Source organism: Tamandua tetradactyla, chromosome 9, assembly GCF_023851605.1.
Source record: "Tamandua tetradactyla isolate mTamTet1 chromosome 9, mTamTet1.pri, whole genome shotgun sequence".
NCBI lineage: Eukaryota > Metazoa > Chordata > Mammalia > Pilosa > Myrmecophagidae > Tamandua > Tamandua tetradactyla.
The window spans coordinates 84,411,146-84,434,989 of record NC_135335.1 but is presented as its reverse complement, the minus strand read 5'-3'; the positions used below and the strand labels follow the sequence as shown (position 1 = coordinate 84,434,989).

At 37.9% G+C, this 23,844-nt stretch overlaps 2 protein-coding genes and 1 pseudogene across 2 annotated transcripts in view; all 3 read right to left on the bottom strand.

Annotated features, from left to right (window-relative positions):
* Window positions 1-11,437, bottom strand: part of DNAJC21 (DnaJ heat shock protein family (Hsp40) member C21) — a 38,556-nt gene extending 27,119 nt beyond the window's left edge. Inside the window, exons 1-7 of the mRNA XM_077116947.1 lie at window positions 11,249-11,437; window positions 6,555-6,648; window positions 4,928-5,051; window positions 4,504-4,626; window positions 3,784-4,088; window positions 2,659-2,810; window positions 513-600 (exon numbers count right to left, since the gene is read on the bottom strand). Of these exons, the coding sequence (XP_076973062.1) occupies window positions 513-600; window positions 2,659-2,810; window positions 3,784-4,088; window positions 4,504-4,626; window positions 4,928-5,051; window positions 6,555-6,648; window positions 11,249-11,345 (983 nt within the window). The 5' untranslated portion in view covers window positions 11,346-11,437. The remainder of the gene's footprint in view (window positions 1-512; window positions 601-2,658; window positions 2,811-3,783; window positions 4,089-4,503; window positions 4,627-4,927; window positions 5,052-6,554; window positions 6,649-11,248) is intronic.
* A 2,381-nt stretch (window positions 11,438-13,818) lies between these two features.
* Window positions 13,819-14,630, bottom strand: LOC143646185 (dnaJ homolog subfamily C member 8 pseudogene; annotated as a pseudogene).
* Window positions 14,631-18,695: 4,065 nt separating this feature from the next.
* Window positions 18,696-23,844, bottom strand: part of BRIX1 (biogenesis of ribosomes BRX1) — a 9,666-nt gene continuing 4,517 nt past the window's right edge. Inside the window, exons 4-10 of the mRNA XM_077116941.1 lie at window positions 23,031-23,101; window positions 21,660-21,709; window positions 21,479-21,552; window positions 21,259-21,309; window positions 21,013-21,114; window positions 19,373-19,501; window positions 18,696-19,158 (exon numbers count right to left, since the gene is read on the bottom strand). Coding sequence (XP_076973056.1) covers window positions 18,889-19,158; window positions 19,373-19,501; window positions 21,013-21,114; window positions 21,259-21,309; window positions 21,479-21,552; window positions 21,660-21,709; window positions 23,031-23,101 — 747 coding nt within the window. The 3' untranslated portion in view covers window positions 18,696-18,888. The remainder of the gene's footprint in view (window positions 19,159-19,372; window positions 19,502-21,012; window positions 21,115-21,258; window positions 21,310-21,478; window positions 21,553-21,659; window positions 21,710-23,030; window positions 23,102-23,844) is intronic.

Genomic DNA, 23,844 nt, shown 5'->3' with positions numbered 1-23,844 from the left:
TCTCATTTTCTCCCATATTCTTTTGCCCTCCTTTAAAACGGTATCCTTTTCAGTATTTCTCTCTTTATCATTGTTCCCATTAGGTAAAGTCCTCCCACATCAGCAAACATATTTTATACAGGACAAGTTTAAAGCTTGGCAGCAACTGCTTGCCTGGGAGAGTTACAGCCTGCGTAGCAAGTCAAACACCAACCCCAGGGGGAAACACTGAGATCTGGTCTAGCCCCCTTGCTAGTGACCATCCCCTCTCTGCCAAAGCCCTCAACATTTCTTTCTGAAGATAGCCTACATGCCTGAAAAGCAGCTATTACGTAGGAATATTTGGATGAATGAGAATAAGTACAGCAGGCTTAAACACCGGTACAAACCCTTCTTCCCATCTGCTGGACAGAAATCACCCAAGATGACATGCGAAATGTCATCAACTGCTAAAAGCAAATTCCTTTTAGAACTTCCAAAGCGTTACATATCACCTCAAAAGAAAAAGAAGAGATCAAAGATATTAAACTTACGCCTTTTCTGTCTTGAAAGATTTGTCACATGCTGGGCAGTAAAGGTCATCATAAAGCTCAGCATCCTCGGTCTCATCACTGTCTTTACCTATGAGAGGGAAACTTGCAGTTAAGCATCCCATTAGATTAGAATACAAATCCTAAGCACGTAAAAAAAAATTAACTCTTTTGTAGTGATCAAATGATATACAGATTAAAAACTAAAATATTTTAGTTCCTTACAAGAAACCAAATAATGTTATCAGAAGTTAAGCTAACTTTTTGAAAGTAACATTGTACTATAAGAAACCTCCAAATAAATCACCTTGTTTTTCAGGCTATCTTTCATAAGTTTATTTAGAAGTAATTCAAAAAATTTGCAAAACCCTGGGTGTGGGCTAAGTTTAGAAATCAAAAGTCATTTTAATAGCGCAGCAAAGGAATAGATACTTCAACAAAGGTTTTCTAGTTGGCTTCTTGAGCAAGATTTGGTTCAAACACTATCTACTTCTAAATACGCAAATAGAATTAGTTCATATAATTCCATCATTATTAGACAGCTAGGCCATGAAATGGCATAAAATAGCATATTACATATTATGTTCAATATTATCTTTAGAGACTTTTTTCTATATCAAGGCTTTATTATAACGGAATCATTACCATCAACAGAGTCCACAAAATCCAAAAGAATAAAAATAACTCAACTGAGATTCTTTGTCCAACCCCATATTCAATCTTTATGAAAAATAAACAAGTAAATTGATAGTCATTTGGGATTTATTATAGGATCAAAAGATCTCAAAGTCTTTCTTTCATCTTCTACATTTTAATTCTTTATAATAACTATGTTAATATGATTCTAAAGAATATTCTCATTGAAATCATGAACTATACCCTTTACAGTGTTAATGTTTAGTATATAATATATACTTTCCAACATATATTTTGCAAATACGCATATAATATATATATTAGAACTGTATATATATAAATATACACTTTCAATGTATCATAGTCACATAATAATCATTGATTATTCAAATAACTAATAAAAAACACAGGTTTTGAAGTCAAAATTTGGATTTAAAAATGGTCATTTCCTCAGGCATATCCCATAATTTCTCAGAATCTCAGAATTCTCATCAGTAAAATGGTGGTAATTCCACAAGCAAAATATGCATTTAAGGGGTATTTATGTGAAGATCAATTACAATCTTGTATGTAAAAGAACTTTAGAAATGATAAAATTTTATAAAATCAAGTTTCCTCACATTTATAAAGTGGTTTATAACCTTGGACATATATAACAAATAATATATATCATATAATTTTCACATATACTAGTTTGGATTAACTATAAAAACACTTCATTTGCTAATCACTTAGAATAAAATAAGTCTATCATTTTATCAGTTAGGCTATTAAGTGATAGGCCTGAAACACCACATTTGTAGAAAGGTAAAAATTGATAGACCATGTTTGGATCACTCGAGTTTACTCCTTATGGGATGGATAGAAACTGTGGGAAAAATCAGTGCACAGATGCTCTCCCAATGCCTATTCCTTACCTTTTAAAGTAGTATATATCCCTATGCTCTAACAACAAAGGCAGTGAAGAGAAACATTTCAGTACAAGCCCTTCTACAAAGTCAAAAATGAGAGGAAGAATTACATATGCCACATGAACTTCTGCACTCCAACTTTTCTGAAAATTGTTACTAGCAAAACTTGAACTGGTGCTTAACTGCATTTTCTTTAATAACCAGTCAGCCACATTTGCCCATAGAACTTATACAGCCAGAAGCACAAATCATTTAGAACAGGTCACAAAAGAGTTTGTTCGTCAAGTTACCCGAACTAGACTGCTTCAACAGAAAATACTGTTTGGCCTATACAAGACTGCATTTAACTTCAATTACCTGCCACATTTAAAAACCGGGAGCCATTAAATAAAAATCCAGATTTAAGAACAAAAACAAATACTCGGGTAACATGGCCCACATTCCCTTCTGGTAATGACTACTCAGTCTCCAGGTTCTCCTGGGTGTCCTTCTGTCTGACACCCGGCCTCCGTGTACGGCACCTGTAGGCATCTGAGTGCGCAACCTCTGCACACAAACATATTTATTTTCTAAAATTCATTAACAAATAGAGAAAGAATTACCATCCTGTCCGTCTTTGGACTCATTTTCCTCCACTTCATCTTCATCCAATCCATCTCCAAACTCCTTTTCATAGCGCACCTCCATCTCCCTGAGTTCCTTCTCCAAATCCGCCACCGTCATCCAGCTCTGTTCTTTGTACTGCTCAGCGAGTCTAGATACACAACACACTTGTCACAAGTTCTCTGAGAAGCAAGTCTCCCCATTGTTTTATATTTTAGGCTTAAATCCATCCCCAAGAGAGCTCTGTCCTCTCAAGTTTTTAATTCTTTTCAAGCTGTTAAAACCTGTGCTTAGTTCAATTCGGGAGGAAGTCATTTAAATCTATTAAGTGGTAATGTGTTTGCATCTAATTGTTCTGTCAGATAACGGGTTTTGAAACAGAAAACTGTTAGCAATTTCAAAGTGCTAATTTTCAATGGGTTGGGCAGGGCAGGGCAAGGCAGGTCGAATTTTTTTAAAAATGAATAATCTTAAAGAATGCTATAATGTTCAGTATATACAATCATTTTACAGTAACTCTTAACAGTACTCTAAAGGGAACTAAAATTAAATAAGTGTTTCAAAAACAGACAAAGAAGCAGTAGCGTACAGTGGCTAAAAGCAAGGGCTCTGGAGTCTGACTCCTTAGGTCTGTCTCAGGCTCTACAGTTTACTAGCTATGAAGTTTTGGGCCTGTTCGTTTTCTCAAAAGAACAAAGAGGATAAAAATCTAAACTCATTACACTGAATCATTGTTAGGATGGCGCTTAGAACAGGGCCTCATGCAGAGTAAGAATCAATTCACATAAGTTATTGCTAAATTTTATACGAGTCTGGAAAGACTGTGAGCAAGGCTTGCTTTCCATCATCCTTCCATAATCTTGCTGAATTAGATCAATTTTAGGACATTCATATGGTGGAATTCTTAGGGTCACTAAAGGGATGTTTTGGAGTCTCCTTAATGGGATCAAAAGTGTTCAAAGTATAATAAAAAGCATTATGTAAAGCATGAAAATAAAAAAGCCTGCAAAGAATCTCAAGTATAAAGGAACTTTAAAGCAAAACATCCAATTCAAGAAAAGATAGTCACACAGTAGATGGAAAAATACTCTTCAAGGGAAAAGGACCCAGCCATGTGTACACACTTTGCCTGCTTTAGCTTCTGTTGCCGTCTCATCTCTTCAGCTTTCCTTGCCTTCTCTGCATTCTGCTCCTCCACAAGTTTTCGATGAGCCTGCACCCTTTTATCTCTTTTACGAATGAAAGCAACCAGCTGACGGACAAGCTCATTCTTCTCTTTCCTTGCTTTATCTCGAATCTTTTTGTTTTCTTTTTCCATGGCTCGTTTTTCCCAGCGGTTTGAAGCCTGTCGGGTATCATATTCTTCCTTCCAAGCAAAGTTCTTTTGAGTGCAGAAACTCTGCCAATAAGCGTAGAAAGGATGGACTACCTAATGACAAAAAAAAAGAGGTAAAAACCTATTTTTTAAAATCTAAGAGTTTTTTTTTAAGGCATCAAATATCTGCAAAATGTCAAGGTTTCTTTTTTCATTAACACTGCATTAGTGCCAGTCAATGGAGAAGACAGTCATTTTAAGGTTTTCTAAGAATAAATCACTCTTCAGAACAGATTTAATGAGGAAAGGAAAAGAGCTCTTCTGATCACAGAATGGGTCAACCATCAACTAATAGGAAAAAGTCCAAAAAGAGGCAAATGTTCCTTGGAAGGGAAGAGAGAGAAAAAGATGTCCTGGGATAAGACTGAGAACTCGAAACAACATTTTCAAATAAAGAAATAGGGAAAAGACACACTTATAAATTTTAATTATAGAATGGCAATGATTTAAAAAAAATTTTTTCTTTTACCGTATCATAGTCACTTTGAGAATCTCCAAAAGTTGGAAAATTCTCAACATCATCCTCTAACATAGATTCTAGTTCTTCCTTGGTGATCATTTCAAAAACATTACGATACACTGTGTAGAAGCCCTGAAAAACAGTAATGGAAACACAAATTCTCAATAATTTTGTAGTCTAATCACAGAATACGGTTTAAAAAGGCAATATGAAAACCTTTAATGTTAAGTATTACAGAACCAAGACCTGTCACTGACACTGGGTTTAGATTTTAGTTGGGTATTTATTATATGCTAACGATTTAAATATGAAGACAATTTTCTTTTCAGTTTTCAAAATAAGCATTGTTTCATTTTCTATACTTTTAAGATTTCTCTTTTTATTTTAGAGTCTTGAGTGCTTGGTAAGAAACAGAGGAGTTCATTTATCTTACCTTTTCATCATCTCCATAACCAGAATAACAAGTAACAGTGAAATAGTGAAGCAAATCTAAGCTGTCATCTTGATATTCTCCATCAAGCCCACCTTTAAGCAGAGCCTCTCTATGATTATCATACCTAAAAAGAATTAGCATCATCAATGAAGCGGAATAAATAAGAACTCGAAGACTTCCTTACTCTGAAAGAGCCAAAATATTGTTATTGCACATTTCAATGTGCCCAAGCACAAGCAAAAAAAAATTTTAATAGCAACATGAAAAGATTAATCCTTGACACAACAGCTGATTAAAACTATGAATGCAACTACTAATCCATCATATATAATAGTCATTATATATTACTATAAAGAGGGGAATGTCGATGCCTCTCCCAGAAAGGCAGCTGCATTTTCATACAGAAGAAACATTAGTAAGTAGGACAGTACTGGACATAATCTAGTTCAGAGACTAATAACACATTTGTGACAGGGAATTTACCATCATACACTTGAATAAAAATCTTAAGTTTATGTGAACTTAATCTAGGAGCTTCTCACACATTATCTCAATTACTCCCTATAATAACTCTATAAAGTAGTCATTATTCCATTTGATAAATGAGGAAATTGCAGCTCAGAGATACTAAATAACTTGTTGTCCACAGTCATAAAGTCAAGAAGCAGCAAAGTCAAAACTCAAAACCAGGATCTTCTGCACAAAAGATCCTCCTCTTAATCACAATATTGTACTGCTTCCAGGTAGCAGGGGAGCTGAAATGGCAGGAGCTTTATTCAAAGATAAGGAAATTCTTGAAACAGGAAAACAACCTAAGATGTAGGGAAGAGGCCAGAGAAACAGGAATTCAGGAAAGAATTTCAAAGTTCCAAAAGGAGAGCAAAAGCATTTCTAAGGCCAGACCTCCAGATTTCTTGGATAGAGGAAAGTTTAGGATCCTCTCTCTGATGTTCTTTTAAAAGACAAGCAATTTCCTTTGCAGATTTTCTCTCCCGACAGCCAGCTTTGCTGTACACTGTTCAACATGTATAAGATTTGCACAGTAGCACTAAACACCCACCTGTTCTTAACAGGTTGTGCAATTATTCCTGGACAAAAAACTATCAATTTGTAACAAAAAGCTAATCGAAAATTCTGAACTTTAAAAGCAGAAAGTTTGAGTTAGAAATGGTATTAAATTACTGGATTATCATTAATAAAGTAGTCTATCCTAGATATAGCAGCCTAGCTCAATTTCTTCATATAAAGTAATTCTATGGAAAATATTACAATTCTTGTTTTAAACCCTTTTTCTGTTTTTAAGGACAGGTCAACATTCCTCTTGCTTGATATCAGTACATGTGTCATATACCAAAGGGACTTCATTTAAACAGAAGTCACTTTAAGTATGAAAATTAATGCTATATAATATCACCAAATTTTTTTAACACCCATCATATTAGATAGCTAGAGTAATTGTCTCTAAGTTTGCATCCTACTCAAATATAGGATTTTATACAATGAATAGCAGATAACAGATGCTTTAGAACATAACAAAAACTACTTCATGTATTAACTCTTTTTAAAACCCTACACTGACAATGACTTCCCAAATATACTAGAATAGGAAAAACAGTGTATTGCTCACCACGCTCTTTCCTGAGGGTCGCTCAGCACATCATATGCTGCTTGGATTAATTTAAATTGTTCAGCGGCTTCTGCAGCATTATCCAGATTTTTATCTATCAAAATGAAGTCACAGAAATCTAGTCATCAAAAAAGTAGACGGCAGAATCGAATAGAAATTCTTCCATCACAAATGTCATAAATAGATGACCAATATACAAAGAAAACAAAAAAAAAGACTCAGGAAAAGCACAGGATTCCCAGATGAAGTTGATAATCAGGATCTCTTATAAGCAGCTATTCAGTACAAGAAATTGGAGTGCCATGGAGTGCCACTGAACACCCAATCTGAAGGCCAACAAATGAGCATGCATTTTATTTTCAAAAAGCAAATATAGAAAGATTGGCATTTACTTAGTGTTAGACTGATTTTAGTGCTCACCTTACCTTTAAGTTTTTCTTTCTTAGCAAACTAGATTAAAATAGATCTCAAAAACTTTAAAAAATATTTCCTAATCATTTGCTCTTCTCCTAACTGTGCTTCCCAAACCATGCATCTTTGCTCCAAGTGACAGCAGCCTCCAAGATGATCCCCGATGGTCCCTACTTCTCAACATCCACCTCCCTGTATGGTTCCCTCCCAAGTTATCCAGGACAGATGTGTGTGAGCAGATGTGTGTGAGCAACAGCAGACAGCAGAAGTGGTGGTGTGTTACTTGCAAGATTAGGTTACAAAAGTCTGCAGCCGCCATCTTGGGCTCACGCTGCTTCTTCTCTGCCTCTTCCCTGTACACACTCCCCATACACACGCACCTCAAGGAAAGAATCTAGCTGAAAACATGGCATCTACGTCCTCATGAAATCAATAAATATGTTCAAGAGGATAAGCCAAGGACAAAGCCCTGCAACACTGAGGCGTTTTCCAATAGTCATCTCAATATCCATGAAACACACCTCAAGAAGGGCTACAAAACACCTAACAAGCCTCTGCTTCTAGGATAACAGAAGACACTCCATTAAGTTTCAAAAATTTTTGTCAGATAAAAAAGCACAGTCAAATTAAATGACCTAGTAGTAAGTATGGTAGAAAAACCTGCAACTGAATCTTGTTACATAAAAGAAACAAAGGTAACTATTGGACCCGGTAGTTTCTTTTTTTTCTTTGAATTGGTACTGAACCTTGTCCCTCTCTCTTCACACTTCCTACTTTCTCCTCAAAAGAAGTTTGGGGGAAGATAAACCTTTTAAACACATAAAACTCATCCATATATATTTGAAAATAAGGTCTGATCTCTTAACTGGAGCTTCTTAATTTTCTCAATCTGTCATATGGCTCCTTATTTCACTTAAATACACCTAAACTAGTGACCAAAAGACTGAGGTGAGATCTAAAAGCCTATGAGTGTAATATGTTAAAAAAACCAATTAAAAACTGCAAAGTCCACATTTACTATTAGCCAGACGCACAGGTATTGCAAATCCAGTCATTAAAGTTGCAAAGGTATCCTCACATTACTCTCTGTGTTTTTCTCGCACACACTCCCTCTTCTGCTCCCTCCCAAACCTTTTTACTTTGCCTTATAACCCAACGCTTTGACTGAAGCCAGGTTCCCTAAGAACACCATTTCTTGGCAGGCCTCTTGAGGGGCAGGGGCTCCATCTTCCTTAGCCCTCCTTAAGTCAGGGCAGGTGGTGAAGCTAGCCAGTCTTCTGGTCACTGATCGTCTATTTAGTACCCACGAGCAAAAACTATCATTCTTTCAAGATTCAGACCATTGTCCATAGCACCTTCTTCGCCTCCTTCTCAGTCTACTGACCCCCCCAGCCGTTTCCCTTTACTCACTGAGGATTGGCACTTGACTCAGACTCCCATCCCAAGGCCCTATTATCATCCTGGGTAACTTCAATGTTCCTTGACTTCTTGGCCTCCCTGCCTCCAGTCTTGCCCCCTCAGGTTCATTCTCCCCACTACAGCCAGAGATCATGGTTATATATCAAATAAATCATTCCCTGTGCTTCCAACTCCTCAATCGCTTCCTAGCGCCCTGAGGTTAATATCCAAACTACCTGACAGTTTGTCACCACCTTTAGGCTCTAGCCCCTACTTACCTCACCGGGAGCACCTCTCTCCCTTTCCTGATTCTGCCTTGCTTTCTCTTGCCTCCCTCTGCCTATATTCCTGACATTACTGCTTTCAGGCCTCGAGCTAGACGTTACTTCTTCAGGGACACATTTCTGGACTGCTTTCCTCACCTATCCCAAAGGAGTGGTTTCCCGAGGCAGCACTGCTGACCCTGCTGGGAACTACATTCAGTTCCTCAAAAAAAAAGAAATAAAGGTAATTTCTTTTTTTTTAATATCATGAAAAACAAGCAGCCTTTCTATTTGGAGTACAAGTTATTCATTGAGGCAAAGCCCACAGCTTAACTCCAGAAACATCTAGCACAACGCCTTGCACATAGAATGAAATTAAACATTTGTTAAATGACAGAATTAAAAAATAATGAATAATCAGCAAAGTTTATCTAGATTATGAGTTTCCTGGAAAAGTATTTATCTCCTAAATATAAGGCATTTTCAAATCAAAAGACATTAATGATGCCATGGAATGATAATGGATTCAGGGAAAATACTTACATTCAGCTCCTCTTAGCCCAGTGTTGCTTCAAAGTAGTTAACTGATACATTAGCAACATTTTCATACTTCCTTTCTTTCTTGCACTGATTTACCAAAACAGGATAACTTTTCCTCTGAAACATCTCACCTGGCCTTTACCTTCCCACAGACCCTGAGCCTGGCTTGGGCCCTGACTTTGGTCTCTACCCCTCTTCAATCCACTCACAGCTGCCTTCACATTATCTTCCCAACATGGTAAAAAAAAAAACAGCCATTAATCTCTACTATTGGAAAAACAAAGTCCTTAGCCTAATATTCAAGGCCCTCAAGAATCTGATCCAAACCTACCCTTCAAAAACATTTTAAATTATACACGCCTATATTACAAGCATTAATCTTCTCCCTCTTCCCCTTCCTACCCAGGGAGGTAACAAATTACAACCTACTTCCAATTCCTAACTCAATTTCTTGAGGTAATTACTTCCATTACTCTAAAAATAGGCTTCTATGCTATTTTTGGATTTATTAATTTTGGACATATTTACTGACTTTCTGCTATGAGTATTAAACTCCTTTACCTCTTCCCTCAGATATATTTATAGCATTCTTTTCAGCTCTTCTGTTGGTATTCATTATAACATTCAGTAACAGACCCACACCTTTCTTTCTTTCTTTTTTGGTGGGAGGTGCATGGTTTGGAAGTCAAACTCAAGTCTCCCACACGGCAGGTGAGAATTCTACCGTGTGAATTCTACCACTGAACTACCCTTACACAACCCTATTATTTCTTGTTCTATTAACTTTCTATTAACATTACTTTTTGACTCTGGGTTCCTTACCCTTCCCTTTTGCTTTTCTCCCAACCCATATTTTCAGACTTCCAGTAAACACCTGCCTTCAGTCAAACTATTTCCTGGACTATCATTTGTCCATCACTGTGATTTTCCCCACACGAAGTTCACTTTTGGAAATTCCATTACTTACTCCAGGAGCCACCTGAAGTTCAAGCTCCTCTGGGAAGGGGAAGCCTCACAGCCTCTCAGTACACAAGTGATCAATCTCTCCCCTGAATTCCTGGGGCATTTATTAGTTGCTCTATTTATCTAACTACCAACTAAATGTCATGCCATTTTGTCTATATTTTATTTAACTTTTCATGTGTATAAAGCGTGTTTTCCCAACAAGACTCTGAGGCACCCGTCTCAGTATTTCAGAATCTACACACTGTAGTAGCATAATGACTTGCAAATATTGGAGAGTCTATCACCTGTTTATTGATTAATGCTAACATTAAACCTCTGACTATAAACCCCAAAGAAACTGAGATTCAACTACTGGCTTATTTTCCCAGCCTGAAAGATCAGATTACTTAAGAAAAGGCCTGGTCTACAACTAAATAAAATATCCCAGGACGCATACTAACTGCACTAGAGAAGACACCCAATAAAAACTCTTAATCTGCAGAATCATCTTCAAAGTGAAATAATCGGTCTACTTAAACAGCCTACTAAAAGAAAAAAAGAAAAACAAAAGCATACATATGTAAAAGATTGTTTACCAGCTCCCGGGACTTAATTTCAGTAAGGAGCCATAAATGACACTTTAATTGGGATTCCTTAATGAATCTGCAGGCGGCAGAGGAAAAACACAGGGAAGCTGGGCTGCAGGTGACTCAAGCAAGGAGGGGACAAGTTGGCAAGGCTGAGATAAGATTCCCTCCTCGCCGGTGTATGCGGTGGGGCGGGAGGGGCAGGTGAAGTCGCTCGAATGTTATCTTTCTCTATAAAGTGACAATGCGGAGACCCGCGTCAAGGGTTCTAGACAGCGAGGGGACGCGCGGAGCTTCAGTGAAGTCTGGAGGTGGGGAGGAGGGCTGAGACCACGGAAGGAGAGGAGCACGACCATGTGGAGGACTGCGCAGGGGCCACACTGCCGGGAGACCGGCGGGAGCGCAGGCACGGTTTCCAAAGCGAGAGAAGTGCCCTGGTGGGTAGGTCGAGGCAGGGCCAGGTTCCCCAAGTTATAGGGAGGGAGAGGGCGAGGGAGGTCGCGGAGGGTCTGGGCTTTGCCGAGGGGCCGCGGCGGTTGCGGAGTATTACCCGGGTGCCATTTCAAGGCCAGCTTCCGATAGGCCTTCTTGAGCTCCTCCTCGCTGGCGTCTCGCCGCACCCCCAGCGCTTCGTAGTGACACTTCATTGCCCGGCCCGGCTCGGGGTTGGAGCTGGGGCCCGGGACAGAGCAGAAGCCGGCGCCAGGGGCGGGGCCGGGGCCGTAGCCCGCGCCCGGGCCGAAGCGGCGGCGGCGGTGCTGGCTGTCCTCTCCTCCCGCGGGGGCCCGGCGCCCGCACCGGGCCAGCCAGCGAGCGCGGCGGCGGCGGCGGCAGCGGCGCGGGACGGCGGAGGTGCGCGGCGGCGGCTGGCTGCGCGGGTTGCGGAAGGCGGGGGCGCGGAGGGGGCGGTGCCGGTGGCTCCGCATGGGCGGGGGGCGGGCTCTGCCCCGGAAAGAGGCGGGCGAGAGGGAGGTGGGCGGGAGGGAGGTAGGACCGGGGCGGAGCCGCGGGGGGGGCGGGGCCGCGAGTGTGTCATTGTGAAGGCTACAGACTGCGCGCAGCGTAGTGGTCACCGACAGGGCAGGCGAGCCTGAGCGCTGAACGGGTGGCCGAAGCCGGGAATGGGAGAGGTTTCTGGGAAACACCTTGTTGGGCTCTGATTATGTTTTCTCAGTGGAGCAACCGTTTTTATAGATGAGGCAACTCAGGCTTGAAACAGTCGAGTGATAAGTGGCAGAATTGGTTGTTTGAGCAGTTGGCTTGTGGTTGGGTTCTTTCCAGTTCTTTTCAGCTGCCACTTTAATACCTCTAATATTGTTTATCCTGTCCAATATGCGTGAGAAACGACAGTAAGGTGATTTAAATTGAAAGAGTTGAAGAGAGTAGCATCAGCTCCCAAAGATAGTACTAAATGCTTTATTAACAAAATAGCTGAAATTGTGCAGACCCACCATCTCTCTTTAATCTTCCTTCTGGCCTCTAATCCTGCCTTTCCAAGGTTAGATTAACACTGCAGTTAAGGAATAGAATTTAACCGTTAAATTTTAGTTGGTCTGAGTAGCCCAAATACCATATTACACAAGATTAAAGACCTGTACAACTATTGTGAACAATTTGATAAGGTGTCAACAGAATCCTAATGTCATTAAAATGCACTAAGGTGCCGACAGATTTCTTATAATGTGGAGAATGTTTATAATAAATAAATTGTTGGGTGTAGGTTATATTTGTGAACCATATAGGGTTAGAAGGGTCAGCTGTGTTGGCTGCTGTGTTGACTGCTGGCAAATATCTACTGTACAGGGTTGGGGTACCCAAATAGCTTAGGAAGGTTATTCCTTTCTTCTCTAATATCCAGCCCCCACACAATCAAATCAAACCAACTCTAAACCTTGCCAGATTTCTCAACACACCACTGTCCAACCAACTTGCTACTCAAAATTCATACACTTGCCTCTTTTCCAAAGGAGGAAGATTCTCTATTGCCCTTATTGGTTAGTTGGCAAATTGATAATGGATAGGGGTTAATAAGACATATGAACATAGGGAAAAATGGAATTCTTCCCCATCTGGGAAGGGAATTCTGGGAAAACAAAGTGCCAAAGACAAGTTCAAAGATAACTACATGGGATATAAATTTCAGTCTAAAGAACTTCTGTATTAAACAGGTTGCTACATAGTGAGGCAATCCATTTAAGAGGAATCCTCATTCAAATGATGCATTTACATAAATGACTATGAAAAGGGAAGTAATTTAGGGCATAACATCTCTATATGGAAATTGAGAATTCACATTGGTTAAATTGGTGATTCCACCAAAAATCTACCCATCACACCCATCAAAAAGTTGTTTTTTTTTTCTTTTGGGTATAAAAATTTATTATACATACAGAATATTACCACTAACGAATGCAGATAGCCTAGGACCAATGGTACTTGATGGAGGATGGCTAGCTCTGAAAAGTAAACAGGTCTGGGTGGCTCAGAGCCTCATGCCACACTGATTGGCCAGTCAGATAGAAGGGTGCATGCCAAGCACCATGGGGGCATCAAGTGATTGTTCTTTCTGTCCACAAGGCCTTCCCAGTCTGATCTGGGGCTTCAAAGGATGCCAGCCCAGAAGCAAGCAACTAAAGGAAAGAAACTTCCTAAGGTGGTCTAGGCTTGTCTCTGAAGTCACTGCAAAGCCATTTTAAGCAACATATTTAATTAGATAATTTCCACAAAGTATACATGTAGTTTCTAGCCATCACTGTTCAGTGAAGTGCAAAATATAAGTTACAAGCTATGGGAACAGAAGGCAGCACCTGGTAGTGGTGCAAAATATTAAGTTACAAGCTGTGGGAACAGAAGGCAGCACCGGTAGTGGCACCTTTCAATCCTTGTTGTTCTGGGGGGGGGGGGGGGGGGGGGGCGGGGTTAGGGGAAAGGGAAAGTTCTTTTTTAAATTGAGCCCTCATTTCAATGTACAAAAAGAATTTCTCTGATCAATATTAAATTGTATTGAAAACAAAATGGACTAAAAAGCAAATACTGCTCTACGTTGGGGTGGAAGTGGGAGGAAAGAACAAGTCCTTCAAAGCAGTTAGGGGAAGGTTCTGTGCATGTGACTGCAGGGGGTCACTCACGCTGCTCTAGTTTTACTTTTGGTGGTCTCAGGAAGGTCTGATTTTAATTCTCTTTCTCCTCCTTTGTGTTTGCTTGAAGTTCAACAGCTGTGCCCTGACCATCTTGACTTGCCTCAAACTTTTTCTGCCACTCCCTTTCTCATTTACCTTTTTCTTGAGCTTTGGCCTCTTCTTTTCTTTGTCACTTCCTTTCATGCATATCTTTCACTTCTCTCTCTTTCCTTTTAATTTCCAGTTCAGCAAAGAGTTTCATGGTCTGTATACTGCCTGTTTGAACACTTCAGGATTATCCTCTTCCACATTTGTACATTTCCGTCCTTCTTTAATTGCTTTTCAGGTCTTTCAGTGTGTTCCACGTATTCTTTTCCTGCCTGGATCACATCCAAGGCCTTCTTTTGTTCCTGATCCAGGAACAATTTGTAGACTTCGTCCAAAGCTTCAAAAGCTTTTTGTCCTCTGTCAGTATCATCTTGATTTTTGTGAGGATGCACTAATATGGATAACTGCCAGAACCTCTTTTATTTCCTTATCTTGTCACTTCAGGGTCTATGTGAAAAAACTCAAATGAATTCAAATTGAAGTAGGAGGAACCAGGACGGGTCAATCTTTCAATCTGGCATTTGGATGTTAGAACCGAATCTCTCTTCTTTCTTTGTTTCACCTCACTGTAAAAGTTCATAAACGCTTCTGTGCTGCCTCCACTGCCAGAAGCCCTGCTCTCTCCTGAAGCCTCCATTTCCCCTGCTTCAACTAGTATTTTCTTTATTCCAACCCACAACTTCTTGACAGTTTATGTTTATAACCTGTAATAAACTTATTGACGTGTTGAAAAACAAATCCTGAATATGGCTGTCTTATTTTCACCCAAGTCTATATTCAATTGCCCAAATAAACTAAATTTTGGCCATTTTGTGTTTTGTGTGTGGTTTTTTTTTTTTTGCACTTATTCAAATTTAGCTTTAATTAGCCATATACAACTATTTCAAGTGAACTTCTAACCTGAATTAAATGCACAATTTAGACTATTTCAAGATTATAGCATATTTAGACATAAATTTGGAAAGCTCTTTTCTTAGCATAAAATGTTTAGAAAAAAGAAAACATAATGGAAGATTGAGAGTTCTACCTAAAATATAAAAGAAAGACAAATTAAAATACAAATCAATTGGGGACGCTATCTAGAGTTAATAATGTAAGAACTCTTACATCAATTAAGACGCAAACCTCACCATGGAAAGAGATTAGTCCAGTCAAAAAAGAAAAACCACACCTAACAAAAAAACATCCACTCTTTTCTAGCAATTGTTTTTCCACCTACCAAATTGACAGGTTATTTCACCTTTGGCAATGGTACAAAGAAATGAACACTCAAACCTCTGGTTAGGCACAATTATTTGGAAAGCAATCAACAAGCATTGAAATGTTCATAACATTTCACTCAAGAGTTCCACTTCTAGGAAACCACAAGTGTTGTACAAAGAGATTTATTTTTTTTAATTTTTGCTTACAGAAGGCAATTCATTAATGGGTTTATAAGTAACATTGTCATACTGAAGTTAAACATGATTGGAAGGGGTTGTATAGAACTATGTATCTCACCAATTAATACTACAAATATAAAGATATTCTTGTATAAACTACCTCAAAGGTATGAATCTTGTACAAAGAGTTAATGATAGAAGGATATGAGGGAAAATTACTATTGCATGCTATAGCCTATATTTAATAGGAAGACATCAACAATACCAGAGCAATACTAGCAGTAAATAATTGGGAGTCGGGTTAGGGAGAGGGACAAGAGTTAAGAGGAATGTTATGGTCAAGTTCATGTGTCAATTTGGCCACATGGTGGTGCCTGGATGTCTGGTTAGGAAAGTGCTGGCCTGTCTGTTGCTATGAGGACATTTCATGGACTTAAATCATGATCATGTTGGCTGCATCCACAGCTGATTGCAATTGTAATTAGTTAAAGGGAGTGCCTTCTGTAATGAGTGACACAATCTAATCACCAGAAGGCTTTTAAGGAGGATTCAGAAGAGACAGTCACTGTTCAGCCAGCCAGCCTCTCCTGAGAGTTCGTTGAGGACCTTCATCAGAGCTGCCAGCTTGCAGCCTGCTCTACATTCCTTGGACTCTACAACCCCAGTTATGTGAGACAATTTCCTATTTGCGGATATCTCCTGCTGATTTTGTTTCTCTAGAGAACCCGAGGTAATACAGGGAAGTTTGGAGTTTACGTTTTCTGAGGGTGTGTTTATCAGTTATTTTTTCCATTTGAACAATGAAAATTATCTAAAACTGATCGTACAACTAAGTGAGGATAATGTGAGGCATGGTTTCCTTTAGACATTATCCATGATGCCCAATGAATGGAGGTGGCTGAAGATACACTGACTGAGAAGCATAATGGCAAACTGGTGTACATGTATGATGAAATATTGTGCAGCTACAGAGAGGAACAAAGTAGTGAGGCACGCAATGAGGTGAATCAACCTTGGGAACATGTGGTGCAAAATAAGCCAGAAACAAGAGAACAACTATCATATGGTCTCTTTAGAAAATACCTGTAAGAAAACTGGGGCCTAGATTGTAAGCTCTTATAGCAGTCACATTTAGTTCAGAGCTGTAAATGTTGTTTCTAGATTTTAAGATACTGTGCTATAGATGTATAACGTGGTATCTCCCTGGAACTTTGGCTACCTATATGACACCTAAGACTCAGAGTTAGAGTTCTGCAGCTCTGAAAGACAGTATTGCTACAAAGAACTATTAAAGAAACTGAAAGAGATCAGGCTTCAATCACAGATAAAAATGAAGTTGATCAGGTCAGGACTAAGGTAAAGGATGATATTGTAAGTAATTTAGAGCTCCAACTATTGCATGAGATCAAACAGAGGTTTTTTGTGTCCAAGACCTAAATTTTTGCGCACATAGTCTCAACCTGTCTAGACAGCTCATTAAAACAACCAAAACATACGCAGCCCAGATTGGGAATGAGGGTTTGTAATTCCCTATAGCTAAATGAAATACCCAGTACCATCTGAGTAAGTTGGACAGATAATTAAAATGTATTGGCAAAGTCCCTTGAGGAACTGGAGAAAAAAACATGAAACTACTAAACTTTCCTATCGGGGAATGCTGATACTATGTCAAACATTAAGGACTCTCAAGTCTATTAGCCAAGACTTGATCTTGAGGCTTGCTCTTATGAAACTTATGCCTATACTGGAGATCCTAAGCTTACCTATAGTTATGCCTACGAATTATTTCCAGAAAACTTCTTTTGGCGCTCAGATGTGGCCTCTTTCTCTAAGCCCAACTCTGCAAGGAAAATCATTACCTTCCCCCTACATGGGACATGACATCAAGGGGTGAAAGTCTCCTTGGCAACATGGAACATGACTCCCAGGGATGAGCTTGGCCCTGGCACCAGGGAATCCATGCCTTCCTGACCAAAAGGGGGAAAAGAATTGTAACAAATTTTTATTGGCTAAGAGAGTTCAAATAGTCAAGAGGCTATTTTGGAGGCTAGTCTTATGCAAACTCCAGCTAGACACTGCTAATTACAATAGTTGGTCAAATCCCAACCAATACCATTCCTGTTAACCCTAAATAACAATTAGGGCTCTGAGTCTACAAGTTTCACATACCAAGATAACTTGCCAGAAACCTACAACCTCCAGATGGGCCTGAAATCCAGAGGGGCCAGCCTTTCCAGAACATCACCTAATTCCATCCCCTTATCCCATATAATTCACAGCCCTTTCCAACATGATAAAGTTAGAATGGGCATAGCTCAAATACCCCTAAAGATTGAGAGAAAGATCAAAGGAGAAGGTAGTTATAACAGAGAAGAAAGGATTTAACAAATGAATATGACTGCTGAATCCTTATATTGATATTTCTTTGTCTCCAGTGTCTTGGAGCAGCTAGAAGGAAAAACCTAAATTGTGGAACTGTAATCCATAGCAAACTTTGAAATCTGTTCTATAACTACCTGTTTCAGTGTACTTAGAAATTTTTGCTTTTTGTATATATGCTAAATTCACAATTGTAGGAACCCAGACCAGCAAAAAATCAAAAAACCTAAATATCCAACAGGGTATCAATTATATAGCTATGACACAGAATAGAATACTGGGTAGTAAATATGTTGTAAAACCAACACATGGAAAAAATTATCAATGTGAAGTAAAAATAAGTGATGACAAAACAGGATATGCATAATCCCGTTTTATTTTATGTACGTGCATGTACCTATATCTACCCATCCCCTCAGTAGCTGATCTCCATAGCTGCCAACACCCAGAATCTTTTCTCTAGTACTTATCTACTTTCCCAATAGTAGGGCCAGTGGTCCCTTTGCTTTCCAATAAGCACAGTTCTCTTATTCGTGAGGAAGAATGTCATGGTTTTTATGCTCCCCCTACTAATTTTTTCTTCTTTTACTATTAATTTCTTTGGTAATCTATGCCCACTGCTTCTCAAATGAAATTTTAACTTATAAAATCCTGCCAACTCATTTATCAAGCTATTTGATTCTTTCAAAATCCTAGATTTTACTGTAATCTTCTGAGATGAGAAAGTAGGGCCAGAGGTTAACTTTTCCAAGGCCTCACTACCTGATGACTCAGGAACACAAACCACTTATTAGGATGTTTCCTTTCTACCAGTCTATCCCTACTTTACAATCCAAAAAGTACTCTCTCAAAGTGCCTACTGCTTTGTCATACAAGGAAAAATGATCCAATTTAACTGTTTGAACTTCAGAAGCTTTGCTAAACCAAACATTTTAATCAAAGAAAACAGGCCTAAATTTCAAATGTGCTAAAATTTTAATACTAAACAAGCTCTGAAAGACAAACCAACGAGTTTTAGGGATGTTTTATTTAGAAAAACATAGACACCACTGAAACCACAAGAAATTCTTGGCATTTACTTTTTCTTTCTTTTAAATGCCACACCAATTAGCTATAAGACAGTTCTAGATAATGAAAGTATTTACACACTGAATACAAAATAAATATAAAATAACTGAAAAACAAATTATTTATCCATTGATTCATTTTGCATTCCCCTTTTTCATTTTCTGGTTCAACTTTCTTTGCCTTTTGTATATCCTTTTTTTCCTTGCTTTCAAATCGACTTTGGGCTCTGGTTTTACCCACTGTATTTCTATGGGTTTTTCCTCGGCTGGTACAGCAAAAACATCTTCAGTGGGATCATGCGGAAGAATAGTCTTTGGTTCTTTCTTTCTCAGTTTCTGCACATCTTTCACTTGTTGTTTCTCTTTATATTTTGCAGCTGTGATGGATCTCACTATACGCCGATGCTAAATACAGAAAAATATTACATGCTTTGAAATAAAAACATTCTATGTAAGGAAAGGGCATTCACTCATGACCCTACTTCCCTGCATCCTGTGCCATTAAAAAACAGTAATTTGCAAGACTATATGCAGCAAAAAACCAAACCCTTAACAGATAATAGAAAACTTCACAGAATCATTTGGACAAAGAAACTAATGAACAATTAAAACAGCTTACCATGTTTGGTGACTGGTAATGAGGATTTTCATATAAAGTTGGTCCTCCAAAACTTCCCTGGAATATCTTTATGAGATTTAAGACAAAACGAGGTCCTATTTCTACAAGAGCAGCATCTTCTTCTATAATCTTTAATAAGAGAAGACATTTCATTTTCGTTTGACAGTACTGTTCTTGAAAGGTATACAAACTATAACCTCATTGAAAGTATATCTAAAATAACTGGCAATCAAAAAAATTAACTAAACTAAAATTTTTTTTTTTTGAAGTCGCATCTCATTGTGTTTTGATTTCGTTATCTTATGGCTAGTGATATTGAGCATCTTTTCATGCTTACCAGCTGTCTATTTCCTTTGAAGAAATGTCTACGTAAGTCTTTTGCCTACTTTTTAATTGGATCGTTTGTCTTTTTATTATGGAGCTGTAAAATTTTTTAATATGTTCTAGGTACATGTTCCTTATCAGCTGTATGATTTGCATATATTTTCTCCCATTCTGTAGGATATCTTTTCACTTACTTGATGGTGTCTTTTGAAGTACAAAAGTTTTAAATTTTGATCAAATCCAATTTATCGTTTGTTGCTTGTGCTTTCGATGCCATATCTAAGAAGGTTTTACATTATTTTCAAACACATGGAGCATCAACAAAAATTAACCATACACTGTGTCACAAAGCAAGTCTGACCAAATTTCAAATGACTGAAATCAACCATAGCATGCATTCTGATCACAGCTGAAATAATGTAGAAATAAATAATGAAAATACAACTAGAAAATCCTGAAGGTTTGAAAACAGCCAATGAAATGTGCCAAGTGCCTAACCATCAACATTTTCTGAAATGTGTTATTAGTTACAGGTAATGGTCACTGGAAATATAAAAGATTCCCCGTGTGTTCTTTTAAAATTGAGTAATTTGTATTTGGTACACATGCATCTTGCTTCTTACAGTCAGTATATTCCTAAATAATGATTAAAATGGACTTTAAAAACTGTGACCACTAAAAAATGTAGTAGCACACTATAAGAAATCCTTTTAAAATTTAAGTTAACCCCTAAATTGTTTTCACAAATATAATTCACATTGCATTAAAAGGTATTAAAAAAAGATACATGGTCAACTTTTTGCTGCATGATACTCTATTCTTCTACAGAAGAACCTTCTAACTCTTTCTACAGGCTTAATAACCTGTCAAAGTTTCCTGACTGAAGATTTCTAGAATCCTTTCTCCTTCTGAATTAGACACTGTATGATGCATCTAGTACTGAATGCCTTCTATAGGGATTATGTTTTTCTAGATCTTAATCCCACAGGTGGATTTTGACTTCTTAAAGAAACAGATACTCTGCTAGATCCTTTACAATACCTAGCAAAAATATGGAACCAAATTTGCTCATGGATCTTCAGCATGATTTTCTTTTATAAAATCAAATATGCAGGAGCTTGTTATGAAGCCTGTACCCCACATATCAACTGATCAGCAATGCAAAGCAGAAAGAGACTGGTTAATGTATGAGGTATTACAAAATTACGTGCTACAAGTCTTTGTGGTAGGAGAACAAAAGGATTATTCATTTCCATTTTCTGTATCTACTAGCTCTGTATATCCCAACCAAAGTATCATTAAAAAGTAAGGCTAACCTGAAAGTTCCGAAACCATATTCTATTATCCAAAATGGTGAAAGTAAACACGTGGTCCACAAATGGTTGGCTTTTGGGATGATACCGTGGTGTACAAAAAATCTAATGGAAAAAGTATGTTAGTGCCTTTTCCAAGACATATCTCATATGTTTTAGAGAGCTGCATTTAAAAAAAAAAAAGTTCAAAGGTAGATATTCATTTATAATATATATTACTAAAAAAGACCATCTAGAAAAAATGTTTACCTGAATTAAGAGTTCTTTTAACAAAGAATAATGTGGTAATTCATCAAAAACCTATAAAAATAAAGTGAAAATATCATTATACAATGGCAGATTGCTCTGTTTAAAGATTCTGTACACATTTGAAAAACATTAACTAAATTGAATTATACAACTATATCCACTAAAAAACAACCATGTAGAGTAAGAAAATTAGACCTCATACACTGAGTAAGACACTTACAGGGTCAAAACACAAAAGAGGCCGAGAGCCTTTCAAACAGTTTCCAGTCAGCTTTAGTTCAGCTAAGGTATGAACTGGAAAAAAATTTAACAACAAAAAGATAGTTACATCTTTGGCACAATTATTCCAAAAGATTAGTTTTAATATTCTCATAAAAGAATTGTAAATTGAGTCAACTTACTATTTTGAACAAGAAATTTAGCAGATGGCCCATGAGGTGAATTTGAAAGCCTGAAACATATGAAGGAAGCTTTTACAACAAAGTTAGAATTAAGAATGTATTACATGCTTCACTAGCTAGTCACAGTTAAAAGACCACAATGTTCTTATAATATTCATGTTTTTTCTTTAAGGGTTTCAAATTTTAGGAATTCAAATGGGTTTTATTCCCTCCCCGCCTTTTTTCATCACATAGTTGTATATTCTTCACCATGTTCATTTTTAGGACATTTGCATCACTCTAGAAAAAGAAATAAGAAGAAAAATAAAAATAGAACTCATATATCCCATCCCCCTTACCTCTTTCTCTCACTGACCTACATATTTCAATCTACCCAATTTTCACCCTTTATCTCCTCTGTTATTTATTTATTTTTATCATTATTATTTTACTCATCTGTCCATATTCTGGATAAAAGCAGCATTAGACAGAAGGTTTTTACCACCACACAGTCGCACTGTAAAAGCTATATAGTTATACAGTCTTTTCAAGAATCAAGGCTACTGGAATACAGTTCAACAGTTTCACATACTTCCCTCTAGCCACTCCAAACACCATAAACTAAAAATGGATTATCTATAAAATGCATGAATAATCTCCAGGATAATCTCTTGACTGTCTGAAATCTCTCAGCCACTAAGACTTTATTTTATCCTATTTCTCTCTCCTTTTGGTCAAGAAGGCTTTCTCATTCCCATGATGCCAGGTCCCATGTTGCCAGGGCAATTTACACCCCTGGGAGTCACAACCCATGAAGAGGGGAGAGCAGTGATTTCACCTGCCATATTGCCAAGCTGGCTTAGAGAGGCCACATCTGAGCAACAAAAGAGGTTCTCTGGGGGCGACTCTTAGGTATAATTTTGAGTAGACTTAGTCTATCCTTTGTAGCAATAAGTTTCATAGGGGTGAACCCCAAGATCGAGGGCTCAGCCTACTTATTTGGTTGTCCTCACTGCTTGCGAGAATATCAGAAGTTCTCCAAATGGCAAAGTTGAATATTTCTTCCTTTCTCCCCAGTGTCCCCCAAGGGGACCCTGCAAATACTTCTTTATTCACTGCCTAAATTACTCTGGGATATATTGGGACATCACACTAACTTGTACAAACCAACAAGATCGCATGCCCTATTCAAGACTCCATGTAATTATGGTATTCAAGTAAACTTGACCATACAAGTTAAATTAGACAATATGCTACCTAAAATATAAATTTTGCACCCCCCCCCTTTTTTACATGAAAGACTCAAAGGAGTCTATAATATGAAAGGTTCAAAGCATAAATCCATTTAAACAAATGCGTTCCATCCAAATCTTACTTAACACATTCTCTTACCACATATAGAGATCTTGCTTTTTCTTGGCTTCAAAATAAATACATTTATTGCAGTTTTTCATTTCACAGACCTAGATGAAGCGAAGTGCAGAAATATGAAATAGATAATAAAAGTGAGAACTAAAGTAATTTAATGTAATTAACATCTAGATTCTTTCAAAAATATTGAAGTTAATAGGTTACAGGGGTAAAATACATTCAGGTAAAATATAATTTTTTTTTTTTCCCTACATGGGCAGGCACCGGTAATCGAACCAGGGTCCTCTGGCATGGCAAGCGAGCATTCTTGCCTGCTGAGCCACCGTGGCCCACCCAAAATATAATTTTTTATACAGAAAGAACTCTGAAAGTTCCTTTCAGGTGTTCTGTCTGAAGGTAAACTAGAGACTGTGCCCACCATAGGTTACCACCAAGTAAGTATTCTACCCTTTCTGCCAAGCACTTTAAAATAAATGGTCTCACAAATTACTGGGAACATCTCCTTTTGATTACAGTCCCCATGGACAATCAAAGAGTGAAAACAAATGCCCTAGAAGTAAAGCACACTACCATTAGCCCTACCAATCTTATTAAACACAGTCCTAACAGAACCAAAGATACCTGTTATGATGGCTATTTTTATGTTCTTGATTTTAAGTTAAAGAAATTTAAGTTTTTCTTCTTCGTTTATATTATCATTTCTGATTATCTGGCTCTATAAAATCACTAGGGATTAATGAAAAGTAGAAGTATACAAAATCTATATTGAATTAAATTAAAATTCAAAGTCTGGAAGGCTTAACACTTGAGAAACGTACAAAAACAATACAGGAAA